This window comes from Anser anser, assembly GCF_964211835.1.
Source record: "Anser anser genome assembly, chromosome: 3".
Lineage (NCBI taxonomy): Eukaryota > Metazoa > Chordata > Aves > Anseriformes > Anatidae > Anser > Anser anser.
The window spans coordinates 24,533,418-24,557,103 of NC_139722.1; the positions used below are offsets into that span (position 1 = coordinate 24,533,418).

Sequence of the window (23,686 nt, forward strand, 5' to 3'; positions counted from 1 at the left end):
AAGATTATGTTGGTACCACTACTGAGTCCTTATAAAACTATCTTTCTTCAGATTTATTTATTTATATATTTATTTTTTCCTGATAATGATAATCAAGTTTAAGGCAAGGAAAGCATGAGGAAGAACTGCATGTTGCAGCATATCATTTTACTTTCTGCCCAGTGAGGTACCCAAAAGCCCAATTAAGTCATTATGTCCATGAACATTATGAAAGGTATAACTAGTATGTTATGAAATTATGTTCAGTTATTATTGTACTTGCACTGACATTTTAATAAATAATCATTAAAATATGTTGCAGTTATGTATCATTTTTATCTTAATATTTTAAATTCCGCTATCTTTGCTGAAGCCTCAGAGCATTCTTGACTAAGAAGGTAAGTCTAATTTTGCATTTTTGCATAATAGGATGAATATTAACATCAAATACTAATACTCTGATATTGCAAAGCCTTCATACTTTCCCCTCTTTGTTCCCTTTTCTTTTCATAAGTATACGAAAAGTCATCTCACTGCTCTGTTTGAAATCTCTTCTTAACAGTTTGTTCTTCTGAAAAGCCTAAAAAAAGATATGGGAATGACTAAGAAATAAATGTGCTATGACCTCTGTTTTTCATGGGACTCTCAGAATTATCCCTACAGTGGGTACTTAACACTGTATCAAATCTTCCTATCTAACGCAGCATTTAAGGAAACAAATTTTTCCTAGGGGGTTTTCAGTGCATAAAACCTCTTCCAGCAAACTGCAGCCTTGAGAGACCAGACCCACTGTGACCAGCAGGCAGGTAGGGAAGCTGTGGCCACACTTATCTCTCATGAAGCCAAAGCTCCTCCCTGTGCACTTGTACCTGGCCATGTCCTCTGCTGCATCCATGAGTGTCAGAAGCTGGAAGTCATTCAAACTACATATAGAATAAAGAGCTATTGAGAAATCATGATGCTTCCCTGGCAACACAGGGGTCCTCAACACTGTGGCAAGGAATTACACGGTGGGGTTTAATAGGGAGGTAAAAGTGTCTTAGATTCTCCTGCACTGCTATAATGTGTGCACTGGGTTTCTCCTCACGTGTCTCTCTATGACAATGATAACACCCTCTCCCAAGAGTATAATACTTTCCCATTCCTACTGCTCTTTTGCTTCCTTACACATGGGGAAGAAACATTTGTAATATCTCATACAACTGCTAAAAGCAGCAATTGTGTTGTGAATGGTGAATCTTCTTCTCCAACAGATTAGAATTCGCATTAGGGGTAGATAGGTCAGATTTGCAAGGTATTTTATAAAAAGTGAAGAAATCTTGCAAATATTGTATTCAGAAACATTTTAGCAATGCTATATATGCTAGCACATCACTAATTCTTTGTTGACAGTTCAAGAGAATTTGTTTGTTTTGCTTTTTAACTAAAGAAATACATTATGTTTAAACACATATCATCATTTGATTGTGGACATGGGAAAGAGTTTGTTTTGGAGAATGGCCAGTACTCAGTTTAAAATACAAAATGAAGACCTACAAAGTGCAAATAGTATGGATATAAGATTATAGTCCAGGTAAATGTAGAAGTATTACTGTAATACGTCCAAATCAGAGTAAGCATTAAGTTATGCTGTAAAACAGTGTTCTTTTTTTTTTTTTTTTTTTTTTTCCCAGGTTTGTTATTGTCATTGGTAAAGAATCTTTGTTGGTTATTTTTTTCCTCCCAGAAGTGCAAACTGCTTCATGTCAGCGATTATGCTTGCTTTGCACAGTAGAGGACAGCATGCATTTTTTCTTTTACTGCTGACTCTATCCACATTTTGCTTGATATGCTTTTCCATCCCCACCTTCACCTTCTGCACTCTGTGAACATAAAAGATAAAAAATAGATTAAATGCAAGGGAGCTGAAGAAACTGAAGTAATCACACAGCTTTGCTTTCCTATACTCAAAGTAATATTGTCACTTTCTCCAGTAAGAAGAATCTCTCATATACCTTGTGGGATTCAAATGAAAGGGTATCGTAATGTTAAAAATTCAAGACTACATTTTGTCTTAGTCCCTTATTATTCAAGTATACTAATTGAAATCAGAGTTAGTATTTGACACAAATAAAAGCAGCACAATCTGGCCCAGAAAATCTCTGAAACATGCAAGTATTGTGCATTGACCATGATCGTTATTTGAACAGAATATCTTAAGATTTGTCTAAAACAATAGTGTTCTGCAATTAACATTTTTAGTGTCTATTGCAATAAAAACCTTTATTTTAAGTAAGAGAAAATATTACTATTCTGATTTCAGTCTGTTAGATACACTAAAGTGTTTCTTTTTTCTTTATATTTTATGGTGCAAAAATCTCTTATTTTCAAACAATATACTTTCTTTCTCTTCAGAAAAGAAAGAGGGTTATCTATCAATATATGTTTTGGCATTGATTTCTAAATGAGTGTGATTAACGTAGTGCTGTAGTACAGACATTCTCTTTGTGTCTGTATGTGTGTTTGCATGCTTGAGATAGAGACCTTTTCTCTCTATTTCCCTCTCTCTTTTTTTGGCAACCTGAACATAAAGATCTATTTTTTGACAGGCTGCCACTCTCAAGAGGGCATAAAATCTGCATTTCCTTTCATCTGTCTGGATTAAGAGATTATCCTGCAGTCTGCTTGGTGTCTGAAATACTTTATATCCTTCATCTTTGAGTTCTTTAAACTAATATTACAACAACAGGTGTGTTTCTAAGATTTGGCACATGTGTAGAAGAGTGAAAGGTTTTATCACATGGCTGATTCATATCTTATAACCAGATTTTTTATTTTTTATTTTTTCACAGAGAAGTTATTTTAGAAAGTAACAATATCATAATAAGGAAGTCATGCTTTTTATTCTTGCTTCATTTTATGATAAAAGTACATCAAACAACAAAGTTGGAAGCCTGCCCCTATTATTTGATCCAATTTCAGAAGGGAGGAGGGACTGGAGATGAGAAGAAAAGAAGGGAATTAATTAGAGCAGTAAAAACTGTATGTGAAGAGGAAGATTTGTACAGTGGTCTCAAGTGCAATGCTAGAATAAGAAACAAAATTTTATTTAAAAAAAGCTTTAGAAGAAAGTGCTGTTCCAGTTAATTGCTTCCCAATTTCCAATTTCTAAACTAATTCTAACAGCTCTAGACTAACTGTGTCTACCTTGGCAACACCCCTACCCTACAAGCAGAAATACCACAGCAGCTGGAAGGGAGCATCTGGGGTGTCCTACTGTTCACTGCTGTCAGGTATATATCATTCACCCTGACCTTCACCTCTCTAGAGACTCTCAATTAGTTTGGGCCAGGTGTCCTGGGCCAGGTGCATGGTAGCACTGTATATTTTACTGAAGATGTTTCAGGGAGGTACCACCAGCAAGAGGCCAGAGATGGCCACTTTATAAACAAAAACAAAGTAACCCAACTGAAGAGAAAAATAAGGATGAAAAAAAAAAAAAACCAACACATTTTTGCATACACAATTGGATTGTACAGTCCTATTATAGTAACGGCTCCCAGCAAGTGCTTTAGGTATGATCTTTCAGGTATTACTTTAGGTATGATCTCTCTTTCTCTAGGTCTTTCATTTTTAAATCAGACCTTTCCTCTATTCTTATACTCAGTTCCTAATCTATTTTATTAATAATTAAGTCTACCATCTATCATAAAATATATCAATGAATTCCTTACCTGTCTCAGTACCTTACTCCCTTACTTGTTTTGTTTGTTTCTTTCTTTCCCAAAAAAACTCTAATGATTCTTAATCTTTTCAAACTGCTCTGGTATACCTTTAATCCTTTCTGTAGTGCTTCCCAATAAGAACCTAGACACTCCTCAAACCCTGCATTTAGAACTCAACTGAGATTTATATAACATCTAATGTATGTGCTGTCCCTGTGCATAACAGTGAACTTCATTCATAATGGAGTGGGATGAAAGTCTCTGAGATATTTTTGGGATCTTATTATTTGTTGCTGGTAGTACCAAATTTATAGAATGGATTTTTAGGTAGTCAAGACCATATAGTCACTACCTAAGTAAAACATAGAATCTAAATGGGGCAGAGCTCAGAGGAGAAAAAGAACAAAAGGACTTTTATACACATCATCTAGTTCTTTGCCTGAGTGAATAGCCAAGCTGTATTCTCAAGCTGGACATATAATAAATAAGAACAAAATAAAAAATTCTGTCTTGTAATTATACTTATTGCATTTTCAATTTTGTTCTTCTATTTCACTCTACAGTTCTCACTCCTTGAAACAATTAAATATTCATTTTTGACCTCTTTTTGGTCAAATGGAAAATTATAATAAAATATTTGGAAAGGAATTTAAATCCTGATGCTAGAAGACACTTAACTATGTGCTTAAACTTCATATAGAATGCCCCCAATATAACCAAAATACAAATAAAGGTTTTAGACTTAGTAGTAGTAGTAGTAGTAGTAGTAGTAGTAGCAGCAGTGGTAGTAGTAGTAGTAATAGTAGTAGTAGTGGCACACTCAAGAATAAAGAAAAGTTTGAGAGAAATTGGTTGTGCAAACCAGGCTAACTAAAAGTGTTTGATGAGGAATGAAAAGCTAATGTTTTAGGTGTAGGAATACCAGAAACAAAGACCACGACTTAAAAGTGCTTAAAATTGATTGCTTTTGCATGGGAATGACACAGGGCATAGACAACAACATAGACAAGAAAATGAGATACAAGACTCAAGCAAGTGAGATGAGGAAGACCTAGATGTATGTTTACTACTCTTTATTTTGATATCCTGGGCTGAAACCAGCAATAAGACAGTTGAAACATTGAGAACAGAAAAAAATAAACAGAAAAATAAATAAATAAATAAATAAAAGTGAAGGAAAGAACAGAGACAATCTGTAAGAATGAGAAGGAGAGGGCAGAAAACCAACATCAGTACACAATGAGATAACAGATCAAATCAGAAAAGCAAAGAGCTGAAATTCTGGCTCCTTCTTTGAGACCATCCAGAAATAACAGACCACTTGCAAGAGACTGAAAGGTGCACTGGGGATAAGAAGGAAGAATTATGCACTGCAGCTGTGGGATTGAACACTTGGAGAAGTCCTGTCTCACTCACAACAAGCAAGTGCTTCCAATAGCTGGCATGTTTCCTCCTGGCAAGATGGTTAGTAACATTAGACATATTTGTACTAAAATTATATAGCTCAAGCATTAAAAAGCACATCAATTTGCTAGTATGCATTTCTTTATATTGTTGCAATATTACTGGCATTCTGTGAAGATCAGAGTGGGGGAACCTTGGTGATATTTCATTGCAGTGACACAGGTAACAAGAAAAAGCTCTACTTTAAACATACAGAATGCACACTATCAGCTTTATTTTGCTGTTGTTATCAGAAATGTGCATTGTATTATACAGATTTGTAATTAATTCCAAATGTAAACTAAGCTGAAGTTACTAAATTGGACGATGTGTACTCCCATGAGAGACCTGCAGGGAAGATAGTTTACAGGGGCACGAGAAACCTTATATTGTGTGGAAAAGGCAGCTGTTCTGTGCAGTCCCAGATATTGCCAACAGCTTTGGTTCAACCAATGCTAAATCAACAGTCGGAAAAGTATCCTGCATTCACCAAGATTATGGAGGGTGTTTCCTGGAAAGCAAATGACTTTGCCTTAGAAATAGTACTGATTTACAAAGCCAGGCGGTGTATCTTGCTAGGGTCTTAACATACAAGGCAGCATGTTATATTCATGCATGGGACATGACTTGAATTTTAGAGAGACCTAATGATGCTGCAGGAAGATTCTGCAGCAAGGTTTTGAGTATGTCCATGGTGTTGATGTGTCCAGAGCAATCAAGAGAACCTTTCAAGAGGACTTAACAGAGGAACGTAATGTCTATATCATTAGTCCCTGGAGTTTCAACCTTGCAAAACTTAAAACATTTTGATTTTTTTTTAATTTAAAAATAGTGTTTTACTCTAAACTTTCCTCTGGCATGTTTAATACCTTTTATCTCATTGAAAACAAACATTCTAATCAATTTTTTTTTTTTAAAACTTGTGATTGGCACTAAAGTTGCGCCAGGGGAGGTTTAGGTTGGATATTAGGAAGAACTTCTTTACTGAAAGGGTTGTTAGCCATTGGAATGGGCTGCCCAGGGAAGTGGTTGAGTCACCATCCCTGGAGGTCTTTACGAGACATTTAGATGTTGAACTTAGTGATATGGTTTAGTGGAGGACTTGTTAGTGTTAGGTCAGAGGTTGGACAAGGTGATCTTGGAGGTCTCCTCCAACCTAGATGATTCTGTGATTCTGTGAGTGAATAAAAAATTAAAACATTTCAAAGCAAAGAATTTTATATCAATATATATGTGTATAAAAAGTTAACAAACTCACAAATCCATTTTCATTCAATGTTACTCTAAAGCCTTTCCAAGTCCATTCTTTCCAAATAACAGTTCTCTACTCCATAACTATGATGTACATTCTCTTTTTCTTGTTATATGACCTTGTACAAGTTCAAATTAACCTTACCATCTCTTTACCAAATGACGCATAACGATCTTTATTACTAACCTGCCTCTAGTATTATTTACCGCTCTACCAGTGTTTATGTCATCCACAGATTTATTTGTATTGATTTTATATTTTCTTCTAGAACATTGATAAAGACACTGAACAACACTGGTCCCTGATGGATGCACATACAGGAGAGTCTGTAAACTATAACCATTCATATGATCAGTCTTTAATACATTGAATATGGATTTTGTGAATTTTGAACAGTGCCATATTTTTTGCAGGTTTTTATGCCTTCTTAAAGCAAATGTCTTTGTGTTCTATCTCTAGGTATATTATAAAGGCACAAGTACTACCCTAAACCAAATGTATTCTCATCAAAAATACACCATTTGTTTAATAAGAGCTGTTTATTATAAAACTATGCTAATTGCCATTAATTATGCTAGTCTTTACTGATTACATCCCATATTATTCTCTATTCATTAAGATGAAAGCCACGCTAACCTATCAGTGCTTTCTGAGTTTACATACTTAATCTTCCTTAAATTTTGGTGCAACAAAAATTACTGATTGTTCTAAAACTCTGAATAAGTTAATATTTGAGAAATGGAAAAACATCCTTTGCCACTTCCAGCTGTCATAGGCCACAAAACTGTGAAGTACCTCTGTACACATACTGAGGTCCACTTTAAAACCATTTCCTCACGCCCCTCTCCCCCACACCAACAAATACATTTATTATAGATTTGTTCCAATTTTTTTCTCATAGCCAGCTTGCATATACTTACCTTTAGACCAGCATTATCTTTTATCCTTAATGGTCATACTCCTTCCCAATATTTTCACCCTACTCTGCTGATATGGAGTATTTATACTCTCAAATTCAGCTCTTCTTTTTCTATGCTAAACAAGGTATCATTTCTTAGTCTAACCAAGAGAAATACTCCATTCTGCTGATCACAATATTAGCTTTTCTCTCCAACTGTTCTGCTTACACATTTTCTCATGTGTGACCAAATATTTAGCAATGTCTAATGAATTGTATTTTTCCCATTTTAATAGGAAATACATCACTTTTTTTTCCTGAGACACACTAGATCACTAGCTCATAGGTATTCTGTGGCTAACTAATACACCCATCTCTCTCTTTTTCCATGTCATTTCAAATGAATGACACTCTCTGATTAAAGAGCAGTAGTTCACAGTCAATGCTATTCAATGTTTTTTTTCTGTGATTTAAAAATATTTAACTTATTTAATGTTTGCTGTTAATAAACCTCTCAAGATACTAACAGAAGAGAATGTATTTCACTTTCTCTACAAGAATGGTTTGGGTTTGAAGGAACCTTAAAGAGCATCTAGTTCCAACCCCCTGCCATGGGCGGGGACGCTACCCACAAGATCAGGTTGCCCAGGGTGCCATCTCTTAGTTGAAAACGGTTACCATTGTCCTGTCACTATTTGTCTATGTAAAAAGTCACTCTCCATTTTTTTAAATAGTCCTCTTTAAGTACTGAAAAGCTGTAATTAGGTCATACCAGAGCTTTCTCTTCTTCAGGCTGAACATCCCCAGTTCTCTCAGCCTTTCTTCATACACGTGGTGCTCCAGCACTCTGATCACTTTGTGGCCCTCCACTGGACCCACTCTAGCAGATCCCCTTCCTTGTGTTGGGGGCCCCAGACCTGGATGCAGGACTCCAAGTGGGGACTCACAAGGGCAGAGCAGAGGGGCATAATCAACTCCCTCAACCTGCTAGCCACTCCTTTGTTGATGCAGCTCAGGATGCAGCTGGCCTTCTGGGCTGCAAGCATGAGTGTTTCACTCAGTCTGTCCTTATGTCTGGGATTGCCCTGATCCATGTGCAGCACCTTGCTCTTGGACTTGTTGAACCTCATTAGGTTCACATGGGCCCACTTCTCAAGCTTGTCCATATCCCTTTGGATGGCTTCCCTTCCTTCTGTGGTATCAACTGCACCACTCAGCTTGATGTCATCTGCAAACTTGCTGAGTATGCACTCAACCCCATCGTTTATATCATTGATGAAGATATTAAACAACAGTGGTGTCAGGATGGACTCCTGAGAGACACCACTCAACACCAGCCTCCACCTGGACATGGAGCCAGTGACCACAGCTCTCTGGCTGCAGCCATCCAGCCAACTCCTTATCCACTGAATAGTCCACCTTTCAAATCCATATCAAATCCATCTCAATTCATCCTGATCAGGATGTCATGTGGGATCATGTCAAAGGCCTTACAGAAGTCCAGCTAGATGACGTCAGTCTCTCCTGGTCAACTGATGCATTCACTCCACCATAGAAGGTCACCAGATTGATCAGACACAATTTGATCTTGGTGAAGCCATGCTGGCTGTCTTAGATTACCTCCTTGTCTTTCATGTGCCTTGACATTGCTTCCAGGAGGATCTGTTCCATGATCTTTCCAGGCAAAGAGCTGAGACTCACCGGTTGGTAATTCCCTGGGTCTTCCCTTCTACCCTTTCTAAAAATGGGAGTGATTTTTCCAGTCACCAGAGACTTCACTTGACCGACAGGACTTTTCAAATATGATGGAGAGAGGCTTGGAAACTGCATCAGCCAGTTCCCTCAGGGCCCTGGGATGCATGACATCGGGCCCTATAGACTTGTACCTGTTCAGTTTCATGGCGTTGTCTCAAACCTGCTCTTGGCTCACAGTTGGAGGGACTTTGCTCCCACAGTCCCAGCCTAGAGTTTCAGGGACTCAAGAGATGTGGGAAGCCTGGCAGTGAAGACTGAAGCAAAAAAGTTTTTGAGTACCTCAGCCTTCTCCATGTCTGTTGTTACCAGTTCTTCCTTCTTGTTTATCAGAGAGGGTACACTCTCCTTGGCCTTTCTTTTCTGGCCAATGTACCTATTATTGACCTATTGACCTATTGTTAACCTATTCTGGCCAATGTACCAATGTACCTCCCTTGTTATTCTTTGCCAAGTACAGTTCCAACTGTGCATTGGCTTTCCTGATCCCATCCCTGCACATCCGGACAGCATCCTTGTACTCTTCCCTGGCCACATGTCCCTGCTTCCACTGCCTGTGCACTTCCTTCTTACACCTCAGTTTGACCAGCAGGTTCTTGCTCAGCCATGCTGGTTTCCTTCCTTCCCTGTTTGATTTCCTACACATGAAATGGAGAGCTCTTGTACTCTATGAAAAGTACATTCCCACTTTTTTCCAAAGACACTATTTGGTGCTCTACCAAACAGTTTAGACTCCTCTGTATCATGGGGATGGTCATTCCTGTCAAAACCTTAAGTAGATTCTTCTCAAAAAAGTATGATGGATCTAATCCTCCTGGTAAAAAGCTTCCATGTGTACTCTCGGGGAATTTTGCCATCTTTTTATGTGGGTAGAAATAAACACTGCGGGGGGGGGAAGGGGGCGGCAGGGGGGGAACGTATATAGAAGATTCACAGAACTGCAGAGTTGAACAGTCATCATTACTTAATGACTTAGTTTTAGACTCATCTTCTGTGTATGAAGAAGGATGAGGAATGTGAAATTTCAAGCCCTTTTTTAACACATAATCCCTGATTTAGATTTTATTTTATTTTTTTTCTGAAATACATGGAACTTCCTTGAATCTATTAAACTTGCAACAAATTTTAAAAGTTTTCTTGAGAGACATTTGGGACTTTCACTACAGATTTTATAAAATTCATGTGGTAGCAGTACTAGAGACAAGGAAAAATGTAGACAATCTAAAAGTGAAACATAATTTCAATTTCAAAAAAGGTAGCTTCAAATTTGATCATTAAAATATGGAAAAGAGATAAGAGATTAACCTTTTATTTTTTATTTTTTTCTGGAAAGTGATCATCTCTTGTAGAAATACACAGAATAATTAATCTGTATTTGTTGCATGACAGAGCAGAAAACTCTGATACCACTGGGATGGCAGCTGGCCTCCCTTTTTAATTTGCCACTTACGCACTTTTAATCAGTGATTTTCTTCCCCTATCACACACATTTATGAGCTGAGTGACTACTGGCTGTTACAGCTTGTTAGTATGGCTTAAGTTCTTATTCCTGACAGAAATAAGAGGCAGAACCACACTAGAATTTATTAAACATTACTTAAAATGTTTAAGTCTTCATGGAGAAATAGTGAAAGAAGACTGTCATTACTTATTGAAAGCTGCTTGGAGCAAGCTGTTTGTACTTTCATATAAGGATTTTTTGTGCTGACTTTTTCTTAAACATGTTACTATGTGAAATGTTCAGTTGAGCAAGCCAAGCATAGGACTTAGGAGAGGGAGACCAAAACAGTAGCAATCTCATCTAGAACTAATTAAATAAAAGTTCGTCTACCCTTCTTTCTCTCTTTACCCATTTTTGAGTGTTTTGGAGGTAGCCACTTCTTTCGTCACATCATCTATTTACCTTTCTTTACTAGGGTTTGGCTATGGGTGAAGAACAGTGGGAGATGTGAGAGGCCCACACCCAATATCTGAGGGCCAAGTACTGCCATCATTGTCCATAGCCTAACAAAGGGCAAGAAGCTTTTAGTCTGCTAACAAATCAGTTGGTCTCTTACCTGTCCAGTTTCATTTTTCAAACTAAAATTAGATAAAATTATCAGACAAAAGAGTGGTGCTTTCCTGCCCTAACTCGCAAATCCAGAAAATGCCATTATTTTTGCTATTAAAAGGCTCTTCCAAACGTCTCATGATATGTCAAACTTTTATATGAAATGCATAACCTCTGTCCAATTGTGTCTGATGTAACCCCAGTTCTTTTAAAAGGACATACTATCTAATGGAGGGTGTCACTGATGCCTATGGAAAATAGCTAGAAAAATCTTGCAGGGTAGTTTTGGTTTCACTATAGTTTGAGAACATGACAAGCAAGTTTCAGTCTCTTCATTTGGCGTGTTTGGCTATCATGATTTGCACAGATGTTTCAGAGATCTTAGAAAAAAACATTATTTGGAGGGTAGTATAGAAGCTCTGTGTTATGTTCTGCACCAAGTCAAACTGTCAGAAATAATCCTGTTGTGAACAATTTTTAACTGTGATACATCACTTACTCAAGTGGACATTAAAAAACTTCCAATGATACATCTGCAGAGAGATGTGGTATTGTACTATAAAACATCTCTTTTGGACAACAAACAGATCCAAGATGGCAATCAGTGTTCCCTAACTAAGGTGCAGCTGGAATTCACAACCTTAGCAAGCCTGGCAGAGCTTTCTGTAATCTAAATAGTTCAAAATGTCACAAGGAGAGACGTGAAGGTCACAGAAGTGCTCTCAGCAGCAGTGAAATACCTACCTGGTACTCGCAGCCAGGGCTTTCCTAGTGGTAGGTGTCTGATGAGGTCAGTCTTTTCTCATACAAGCTGTGGACAAAGGGAGGATAGATGTTATTCATCTCCTGCAGTCCCACTGAGGCATCACTCACCCCAGGGCCACATCATTCACTAAGGATTGGAAAATTTAGCTTCTTTTGCTTAGTTTCATCTGAAAGTGTAGGCTTTCATGTCTCATAGGAGAGTGACATAATTAGTGTCCTTTCAGTGGCTCTCAGACTCCTGAGTGAGTGAAAGATGTTCCACTTTCTAGAAAGAAAGAAAGAAAGAAAGAAAAAAACAACAACAAAGGTAATATTTGGACCAATAAGCAAGGAAAAAAAAAGCATACAAAATGCCAGGAATTTTATTAAAATATTGGTTAAACTGTTAGTTATATGAAATGTTGTGTGAGATAGGTGTGTGGTAGAAGGTTGCCTGGACTTTGTGGTGGCAATGATTAGCAATGGCATCACAGGCACCATGCAGCATTTTAATACTAGAAATTTAGCTGATAAAAGATTCAGTTCTGGGCTAGATGGCACTGGGTTCTGAGATTCTGCCTTTTAAAATTTGAGAAGATATTTACCCATCCTTCCCTCTTCAGTTCTGTTATTAACCAAGTTGTTTGCATTCATATGAATAATAGAAAACCTGAACATTTAAGAGATACATTATCTTTTCTTTCTTTTGTTGTCATTTTCTATTTATTGTATGACAGCTGGCTGAGCTGTAACTAGAAAAAAAAATAATAACACAACACTTTTGGAAGCATATCTACCTGGAGATGTTGTTTTAGAAACGTTTGATTCAGCACTGTAGGGTTTTGAATTTCAGAATGAATATTTTATAAAATCTTTTTTGCACTAAAATAAGGTAGTGACTGGCAATGTTGTTACACCTTGAAAAAAAAGAAGAAAAAAAAATCAGCACAATGTTAAACAGTTTTTCATTTTTTTCTTGTTTGCTGCTATTCAAGAATCCAAGACATGAGCAAAGACAGTGGAAGTTGATGGTGTGTACTGCTTTGCAGAGCTAGGCACATAATTAATTGCATATATTACTATACAACTCACATGATCCTGCATCATACAATTCTTAGTATAATCATATACATTTGTAACACGAAGAAGTATAGGAATTGCAACTGATATCAACTGGTATAGCTTCAGGGATAATGCATCTTCTCAGATGATCCCATAGTATTTCATGTCAGAATTTGAAAGAGATTTGAAAGAATTCTACACCATGCTAACAAACTATTTTATTGGATATTTGACACAACAGTGTAGTGGTTTGCTGTTGACATAATAGCATGTTTAGGACCTAACGTATTTTATTCACTGTTCTGTAACCTAGTTTGCCCTCCTCCCTGGCATTTTCAGAATAATTTAAAAATAAAATTGCATGCTTTCTGAAGCATTGTCTCTAATAAGAAATGTTTGGAAACTGAGAACTCACTTGGTCCTCACTTTCATGACAGATTCATAGTGATTTAGATGTAATGATGATTGGACCATAGAGATATGGAAAGCTAAGTTGTTCTGGCTGTAGTGTTCTCTAGAAGTAGAAACGATTACTGCTACATTTATAAATCTTTATTTAATTACATTTCATGGAAGTCATATGAAGTGAAAATGGAAATAAGAAGTGACTTTTTTACAGTAGGGAAAATTAACATTGAAACGAATACACTGATGCAATAAGTAGAGTGACCATTTAGAAAATATGCTCAACTTCAAACACAATTCAGTACATTTGCTAGAAGAAATAGTTTGTACATCCCTATGGCTAATCTTGGGGTGATGGATGTGTTGGAGGAAGTTACAAATTGTCTGTTTTGGACAGCAAATGACACAAAAATGAGAGTAAATGACAAAAAGACAGTTAAAAACACCTGTTACATGCATTATAGTGGTTGTGGACAAGTGCAGTTTATAATAAACCATTTAAATACAAATAATCATTAAAATTTTCTAGCAGTGTATACAACCATAGTCATATCTTAAAGTTTGCTTTTCCTCTTTCTACTTCTGTGCAAAATCTGGAGACATAAGTTGATGTCATCGTGTACCAGAAATCATATGAGCTATCTGTATTCCAAATAAAGGTCATTACTTGACAAGCTTATTGTTCTGATAATGGCTTTGATTTTTAGTTATTGTACACATTACTAGTAAATGTATGAATCTAAGCCAGTATATCTGTACTGGTAAAACTTCCTAGATAAGCATGAAAATGCAGCAGTTTCAGAATAGGAGCATCTACTCATCTATACTAGTATTGTAAGTTCAATGGTGGTTGTATCATTATGTTGCTATAAGAGTTTCCCAAGAATGCAAACAGGTTTCTGAATATATAAACTTTCCTTGCAACAAATATTTAATCTATGACCTATTTAATCATCCAGAAAAAAAAATGTGGAGGAAGAGAATGTCACAAATGTCACTGCAGGTTCTTTTTGGCTGTAAGTGGCCCAGTGAAATTTACCACAGGGCAGGCTTTCTCCTGGAGCACTGGGGTGTGTGGTTGCTCATGTCAGCTGAGGAATTTACAAAGCCAAGTTGATTCTATATGTTCAGTCATAGTCTCCAGACTATTTATCAGCCTGTCTCTGCTATGCACAAAGTTTGGTGTGGAGATCCCTGAGCTAGCAGAGATGTAAGTCAGGAAATCCACATGGTGCGAATCAGCTCTACGCCTGACCTAAGAAGCTCTGCTCTGCAGCTATCTTTACTAGCTTGAATGCACTGCTGCACAAATGTGGCTTAGTCCGTAGTCAGACCCAAGCTGATTCACATCCAGTCAGCTCAGGGAGCTCTGCACCATGCATGTGCTGCTTCTTGTTCTGCTTATCATTAACAGAGCTGGGTCAGATGTGTTCGTGTCCCTGCTTTAGATATATTTATATGCCTGTTTGTAACCTTTCCTGACCATCACACCATTGAAAAGCTTTGTTTCCTAGTGCAGATATGGACCAACAGTTCATCTTTGTACAGTTTAATACTGGAAACTTTTATATTTGAAAAAGTTACTGTTAGTTTATTTTTAAGTAAATAAAAAATGATCAGTTAATAACAGGGATTATTATATTCTATTCATTTATTTTTACCTTCAGTGTAATAAATTTACCATTAATACACTGGCAGGCATTGCTAAGATTGAGAGAGAGTGCCTATGACACATTACACAGAAAAATGCATTAACAGCTGTTTCCCAGCCTGATTTTTCAGATGATTTTTACTGTGAATGTAAACTTATAATTTCTAGGAATCCTGGACAACAGAAGGTTAAAACTAGAAAGACCTACTCTTTCTGCATAATTAAAGCCACCTATCCCTTTCCAATCTACATAATACCCATAATTACATGCAAATTATGTGATTTTCAACTGTTTGTAGAGTCTGTTCCTATAATTAAATGCAGCACAACAATGTTTTTAAGAGCTCAGAGACATTACTATGAATCATATGTATCCTGCAGAGCCTCATTATCACAATCAGAACTCAGAAGACAACAATTTTGCAACAAACATTGTAGTTTGATACAATGGATCAGGCGTGAATAATTTAAGGAACCATGGCAAGACCTTGTTGATTGCTTCTCTTAACATTATAAAGAATAATGGCAAAACAGACTTTTAACAAAGGCCTGTATCTCTGGAGAGATGGCATTTAATATGACTGGAAAGGAATGAGCTGGCATCGGTCCAGCCTGTGAGTGTTCCCGCTTAAAACCCTACAATTAACTTGGTTAATGAGAATCATGTTAAACATAAAGTAGTTCACGACATAAAGTTGAGAAAGAATCATCATGCTCCAAGTTAATAGGGGGAAAAGGGACAAATTAATCCAATTACTCCCCTTTTTTTAGTTATTCCAAGGAAAAGTAAATTTCTTCACAATCAGCTTTCAATGCATTTCCCTAATTAATGCAATTTAATAAAATGAAATAAATCCATGATGATATTAGCTGAGTTGTGCTTAATGAAGTTGGGCTGTATGAAACATTAACTGCAGTGCTGAATCCATTCCTTTGGTCTGGGAAATATATATTTATCATTTCAGTACATTTACTCTGGAATTTCCAATCATGAGGCCTTATCACCATAATCATCATGTCCTGATAAATCTACATAAATTAACATTTTGATCAATGTCATCATTAAGCTCAGTGTAGGAAGAATTCTATCAAAGCTCAGAGTAGGAAGAATTCTATCCCTTGGCAGCGTGTGAGAAAAATAGGCTCCTTGAGAACTTAGGCTTCTCAATGGTAAGAAATCTGATGGATAACTGTCAAACTGTAAATGGAAATAATGTTATCAGCTTTGTTCAACTACTCTCTTCCACAGAGGTCTGTACATCAAAGTGGTTTTGATAATGTTATTGTGTAAACAACAAAAAGTGTATTAACTTTCATCAATATTAAAAAGTATTGTCAGAAATTACATTTAAGAGAATGGAGTTTTGATGGAGACTGCCATCTATGACAAAAAGTTTAGCACCGTCTACTCTTCCGCTTACATGTTTTTTGTTGTTCTTTTTTTTTATATATTAAGTTCTGGATTTTATTTTATTTTTTTTAATTGGAACTATGCTTGCTACTCAAAATATGGAAAAGATTGAAGTCTGCTACCTAATACTGCAACATCTTTCTATGTGACGCAATTTTATTTTAAAAAATCTGGTAGGATATAATTTAAGCAATGATTATTTATATAGGGGCGATTGGAACCGGGGAAAATCTTCAGACAATGTCACGTGCTTAACAACAAAATCTGTTGAATTAAAGCAGAAAAATGTGCATAATCCTTCTAGTGAACACAATGTCATTCACCCCTCAAAAACCTTACTGCTATAATCATTACCAAAAGGGAAACATCAGAATACTGGAAATTCTGTCACTAATATTAGACTATCCAGTACACCTAATGGAGCAGAAGAAATGGGGCAAATCTGACTGGGACCTCTGCAGAAGAGCAGAGAAGAAACATTTCCCAGAACTGGCCCACAAAGGGTGTTTAAAATGAGAAGACAAGAAAACAAGTTATATGTTTATGGTAGTGTAACTGCACTGATAAAAGTTTGAATACTTCTGTATCTTCATTTCCTAAATTTTCACTGGTGTAGAATTACAGCTTAATCGTTTAATAAGACACCAATATATTAATTTTTCAAATAATGAAATAGGTCTGATGAAGGAAATTAGCACTCTTCTATAGATAAGAGAGAAAGATCTGCAGAGTGTAAGTTATAAGCAAGCTCTAGAAGGTTTTACAATGTCAGAGTGTAAGTTTTATTTATCGTTTTCATTTAAATTATTGTCTTGTCTCAGCTTAATTTTGATTACAGTTGAATAATAAAATTACGAGCAAGAGATCATTAAAGCTAAAATCTGAAACTGATATGTTTGGCTTCAACAAATCTTTAACAAAAGAAGCAGCAGAGCCTCATTAATCTAATATTTGCATATTCTTTATGCTAAAACAATAAGGGGGCCATAAGCATCAATTCAAACTTCTTGCTTTAATTCATTACTTATTGGCCTTTTGCTCAAATCAAACATGGAATGCAAAATATCTCTCGGAGAAAAATGTGGGTCAGAACTTACCAACTCTATGTAATTCTGTCTTGTTTCAGATTTGTGGGCTGACCTGTGATGAAAATAAATAAATAAATAAAAATTTGTAGGCAATTTCAGTCTTAAAATTTAAGTTTAATTTTTATTTTAAGCGAGTCTTATTAGAGAGAGAAAAATGTCTTTCTATCAGTTGATAAGGTTCATTTTAGTTATGAACACCTAGGTAATTTTCCATTTACTTTAGCATTAGAAACTGAAACCAGAGGAATTTTTCATTTGCAAAGTCATGAAAGTATTTATAACATCGCTTTTCAACATTTCAAAATTGAAACACAATTTAAAGAAAATTCTCTTGGCAAAAACTGCTAACATTTTCTACAATTCTAATCTGTAACTTTCATGGGGAAAAAAAAAAACAAAAAACAAAAAAAAAAGGTTTGCAATATCTGTAAACTTCTCTTGACAGTGTATTAGTAACTGTGGAAGAACCAGCAGTAACAGTCACAACACAGTTGCTATTTCATTTAAACGTACTCCTTGGAAAACAAATGTTTCTACAGCTCTACCAGTAGTTTGTTCCATCCAGTTGTAGCTAAGCAACAAGCATTTTGTCAAGATTCTGCTGCCACCATTAATGTCCCCAAACATATGGTTTTCCAAAGCTATAATTACAATTTAACAGTAGTAAAACAAGATGGCAACTATCATGGGACACAGCCTTACAGATCTTCATGCTACAAATTAAGCCAGTGGTAATTACATTAACATTGCCAGAAGCAGCAAATCCATTTTCTTACATAAAATCAAATGTTGAACTATTTAGTCTTAGGGTAACAATTTTAACAGTTATTTGCATACTGTATAACGAATTATATCGTTTTCATAGCACTCCTAATAAAGCATTGTAGAAATAATAACATAAAAGTGAAAATTAAGTATCATTTGAACACAGCAATCCTAATGTCTGTCAGTTATTTTTGTTTGTTTGTTTGTCTGCTTTTTTGTTTTGATCTTTTTTTTTTTTTTTCAAATCAGTACCAAACATGGGTTGGTCCTGTTCAATGTTCAAAGCAGGGATCTGTGAGATGTACTTCACAGCACCTACTATGTTTGCAAGAAGTCCCAAGTAGGCCCATTGATCTTTCTTACCAGCAGGCCTATCCTAACACTTAATATAGTCATATTGTAAAACACCTGATCTGTGATTGTGATTACTCCTTCTATATGAAAAGTCTTTTGCCTACAACCATAGTTATGTTATTGTTGTAGTCAGATTTGCTAGACAACAGGTGATGAACTACTCCATTCTGAAAAACAGCACTTGAACTTCATCCAGATATATGTTCAATGGAATTGAGTGGAGCTGAGCATATTCATATACAGTTCACATATATTTTCATTACAAGATTTTTATTTTAAAAGGACATTATCATAGAGCTGCAGGTTTTCAAGAACTTATATTGAAGCATATAATAAATTCCAGTGACTTCAAAACATGCAACAGCAACAAAAAAGAATCACTATCATGTTCAACTTCTAATACACTTTCTAAAGAAAAAATAGTCTTGTAAGTTTCCATATTGATGATAAAAAGTACATTTGTTTTTCATTTGTTTTTATCAAGAATGTGATATCTACTTCAAGTAGTTTAGTTCTATAATTTCACAAAAAGTATTCTGCAGTTCTGCCTCTTCAAATATCATTTAAAAATGAATTTAAAAAACAAAAATTGTGTCAAAGCTTTATGTATTAGTTTTGCCATAACATCAAATAATATGCTAACTTTATGGATGCTAAAGAGTTTGTACCTAGGTTCCAGGCCTTATGTCTGTTTCTAAATTCCTAGTGAATGTTTTGCACTTATTAATCACATTTACGTTACATGGAACAATATTACATTTCCATTTTTCCAAATTCCTATGAAAATATTATCTGATAACAGATTTTCATTATTTTTATTATATTTTGATCTGTACCCTTGTTCTACCTTCAATGTGAAAAACTGGTTTTATATTCTCTCGCACTATGCCATGTTTTGCAACTGTTTACTAAGGTTTGTTATTTAGAATGTAGTAGCATAATATGGGAAATGGAGAAACCATAACTTCCATTGACTTACGTAGATGTTTAAGAACAGTGTACTTATCTAACTCTCCCCTCTCACACTTTTTTTTCTTCTCTTCTTGTTCACAGGGAAAGGCAAAAAATAAAGAAGGGAAAAACCTTAACATTTATGTTAAGTCTTTTAGGCTAAAAAGACATTTAAATTTACATTAAAATAAAGTTGTTATTTGAAATTGAAAAGGGTGGTTTTTTGTTTCTTTTTCAAAATGTAATTTCTGTTTGAAAGGTGAATAAATCAAATTATATTAAGTATTATATCCAGAGAATAAAAACTTACAAAACCATGTATGGGAGAAAACTGTCCCTATGGCAGAGAGTTAAGTAGAGCATTTTACAAGCATTAATATAGAACATTGTCCAATTCTCTGTTATTGTTCCAATAAAGGGCAAATCTCATATCAGACTGGAGTATGAATTGGATTAAACATGTATTATCATTAACAATTATGATTCTATCATGATGAACTCCATTTGGCCTCAGTTATTGCTGAATGCATCAAGTGGTACCTTGCAGCTATCTTAAAAATCAGGCAGACAGAGGAGAGCAAAAGGAAAAGCAGTAGGAGAGAGCTGCCCAAATAAGAAACAACTACCACTGTATGTTTCTTTGCACCTCTGTGCAACTTCCTTGATACTCTTTTTACTTGAACAAATAAAAAAGTGTTTCCAAAGAGATGGGAAAGATTTAGGAAAAAGAAACTGCTAATGGAAGAAGTGGAGTAACTGAGACATCGGTATCACTTAACACATTCACAGCTGTGGGAGAGTTCTGTAATACTCCTATACTCTGTAGTATGTACTGCAGTTCAGGGAGATAATCATCTTACATTATTTAGCTAACAGTTAGGTCTCAAGACAGATACCTTCTGTTAAGGAAGATAAATAGTGGCAGTGGAAAATGCAAACAATCCAAAAATAGCTATCTAAGATGGGTGCTACGAAAGACCCCGGTAGAGACCATCAGCATTGTCTACAGAAGAATTTAGTACCTAGTTTATAACAGATGTTTAACATTTCAGAGACTGAAGACAAGTGAGATGTATCCTACTCATACTATACTTACTGCATCAACATATTATTCATGGTTAAAATGCTGAAAAAAATATACAGTTGATTGTTATAAATTCTAGGTGTATATTTGACTCAAATCAACAAAAGACTGACCTCTGTGTGCCTGTTGACACCTGTGAGATTCAGCATATTCACATATAATGAAAAAAAAACATGCTGAATCAGGAACTTCACCTTGTTTTTCTTTTAGGAAGTCAGAAAACACAAAAAAAGTGTATACAGTTCTGAAAAAGTCATAGTTCTTAGGAACGTTAAGAAAAATGTAGGAAGAGACATGGTTTCAACGTATCTAGGCCATATCATAAGATCATTTTGCAATTGCAGACTAGGAGCTACACTTTAAACTTATTTTAAACCTCTATATTTTAGACCTATAACCAAAGTGTGGAGCTACTTACACACAAAAAAAAAAATAACTTGCATATATTTTCTATGTGTTGGATTAAAAGAATACTTACTCCTGTTTCCTAAGCCCATCTCACCACTGCTCAGTGTGTAGGTACCACACTGTGATCTAAGTGTTTATTTAAACAGCTACAACTGAGGCTTAATTCACCACAGACACAGCTGTTAAAAACAAACATTTAGATGTGAAAACAGCTCAGTGGACTGCACGGTGCTAGTGCGATGAACAGGAGGAGGTAGCTGCAGAATGCCTGTGTCTCTTTGAAGTGCAGCCATTAGCAAATATTATTGTGAAAACATTGGCTGAACTTGTAAAAAGAAAATAACTCATGCTCCTGCTCTGGTCTGGCAGTGACCACTGAAGTTTTACTCTCCCTTACGCATTACAGGAAAAATGCTGAGGAACACCAAATCTTTACTTGGGATTTAGCCAAAGTACTAACTGCTCAAAAGAGAATGGTTGAAAATAGGTAATAATCACTATTCACACATCTGTTGCATCTATTACTGCGTTTCTGAGCTTAGTGTGTAGTTCAGGAGCTCTTGGCTCTGTTTATTTTTTAACTGGCCACATCTAGAGTAAATTAGACATATAGTTTAGACTTCTGCCCTTCTTATGTCTAGATTTCAGTGGAATTATTCTGTGTTGCCAGTCTAGATAGACAAATGCTGCAGATTTACCAGTTGCAAATGCTCATAACTCATTCTAAGGTTAGTGTTTATTTTGAATCATTACTATTACTTTGTAATACGATTTTTTTCAAGACCTAAGTATAAATTGTTATTAGATATTAGAGTTTTATGGCACACTGACATCAATTAGTTCATTTTGACGGAAGAGAATAAACATAAAATTGCAAACAGGTATATTTTACTGTATTTTTATCTCTCTGAGAAAAAAAAGAAAAAGAAAAAAGAAAAAAAAAGTATAGCTTAATTATCTTATAAACACATACCTAAAATAAATAAATAAATGAATGAAAAATGAAAATCTGAAGCCTGTAAATTGTGTATGTGAAAAAACAATGTCCTAGGGACCTTGATGATTATCTTGGAGATAAAAACTACATATATTTATGGGATTTTAAAAATCTAAGAATTTTCTAGTTAAAGATTGTGATTAAATTTATATGCTGATGAAAATCCTGGCAGTTTGTGGAAAAATCTTTTAGTTATGAAGAGAGAAAAATTGCTGATGTGAGAAAGGAAAATAATGGTATATTCTTTTAAAGTTGAACATATAGGTTAGTGCTGAAAGATAAAACTTTAAAATATTGAAAATGAAATAATCTGAACCAAAATTCAGGAGATATTTTTGCTCAAAAAAAATAGCTATGAACCTCATTTTGTAAAAAGATACTGAATGAAAATATCTTTGATATTTAAACATATAATTTGTCTATAAATTTATATCTACTATTCAGCTGACAAAATCCTCTAGTGTCCAGAGAAGAACGATAGACTATTTCTTAGAGCAACTAAGCCTGAAATCAGTTTTCTCTATAGTTTCATCTGAGATGAAGTAAACTTTATGAAGACCTCAATATGAAACATTAAAGTTTCCTAGGCTACTTATTTTTTTTTCCTACACATGTGCAAGCCCCCCTTTTATTTTATTTATTTATTTATATATTTATTGACAGTGATCCTCAGCAGAGTGATTAAAACCAATAAAGATTTCCAATACAGAATTCACTCACCTGTGTCTCCCCAGAGGGCTTTTCTGCAAGGGTTTTCTGGAACATGTCTTGCCAATTTGTCACCACAGTACTTGCTGGTGATCACAGACACTTCCTGTGACACAAGCCTCGTGAAGGCTTGTGCCACAATTTGTCATTCATTTAATAGCTCAGTAATTAAAGCACTCATCCAAGAGAAAGAAAAAACACATTCAATTATTCTCCTGGCATGATGAGACTGAAATGTAGCCCACACTTCCTTTTACCTTGAGAACAGCACTGCATGATAACCTCCATGCCTTCTTTAGCAGCTGTTTGTGTGTTCCTGAAAGAAATGCAGAATAAGGATTGATTGGGTAAGCAGGCAGAATTCTTTATTAGAATTTGTGTGCCTTGGGAGTATGAATCCCTGAGAGAAAAGGCAAATATTTTCCAGCTCACAGACCAGAGCCTCTGCCCTGCCACCTCAGGAAAGTGTATTGCTGCACCATCCCATGAATGGTGTCATTTAGACTGGGGTTGCATCTGCTCACAGTGAGGATGGGCACCCTAGGGCAGATATGTTGTATGTCCCCATTGTCATAACCCTTCAATTCTAGAGGGGATTTTGGATACTGAGTAGAATGTATTTCTCCATACTTCTGTATAACATCTCAGATGAAGAGAGAGATGTAATTTATTGGGTAATCTTGTCTTTAGTGCTCCCCCAGGGTTTTTAAACAATTCCCTTTTCAATGAGCTACTCTTTCTGGATACTTATGGGAAGACTAAAACAAGATTATAATAAACCACTGTACAAAGAGTACAGGTACTTAATTTTGAATTCTTTTACATAACTAGATCTTAAAAATGAGGCATATCACACTATTGGGATACAACTTTCTTTTTAGATCTGTCTCTTCAAGCTTGTTTAGTTGTTTCAACTGAGAACCCAATAGAAGGATAAGATATTCAGAGGAGTACCTAAAATGAAAAAGTGCTAAGTAGCA

General features: G+C 35.6%; 1 protein-coding gene and 1 long non-coding RNA gene across 2 annotated transcripts in view; one reads left to right on the top strand and one right to left on the bottom strand.

Moving 5' to 3' along the window:
* Positions 1 to 19,667, top strand: part of LOC310897338 (uncharacterized protein) — a 103,330-nt gene extending 83,663 nt beyond the window's left edge. The window contains exon 6 of the mRNA XM_083830825.1: positions 19,612 to 19,667. Within this exon, the coding sequence (XP_083686951.1) occupies positions 19,612 to 19,628 (17 nt within the window). The 3' untranslated portion in view covers positions 19,629 to 19,667. The remainder of the gene's footprint in view (positions 1 to 19,611) is intronic.
* Positions 1,622 to 23,470, bottom strand: LOC310897342. The gene is made up of 5 exons (XR_014582235.1): positions 22,719 to 23,470; positions 17,449 to 17,491; positions 12,620 to 12,739; positions 11,823 to 12,108; positions 1,622 to 1,841 (listed from the first exon to the last, which is right to left on the bottom strand). It is a non-coding gene; the product is annotated as an uncharacterized lncRNA (long non-coding RNA).
* Between the last annotated feature and the right edge of the window lie 216 nt (positions 23,471 to 23,686).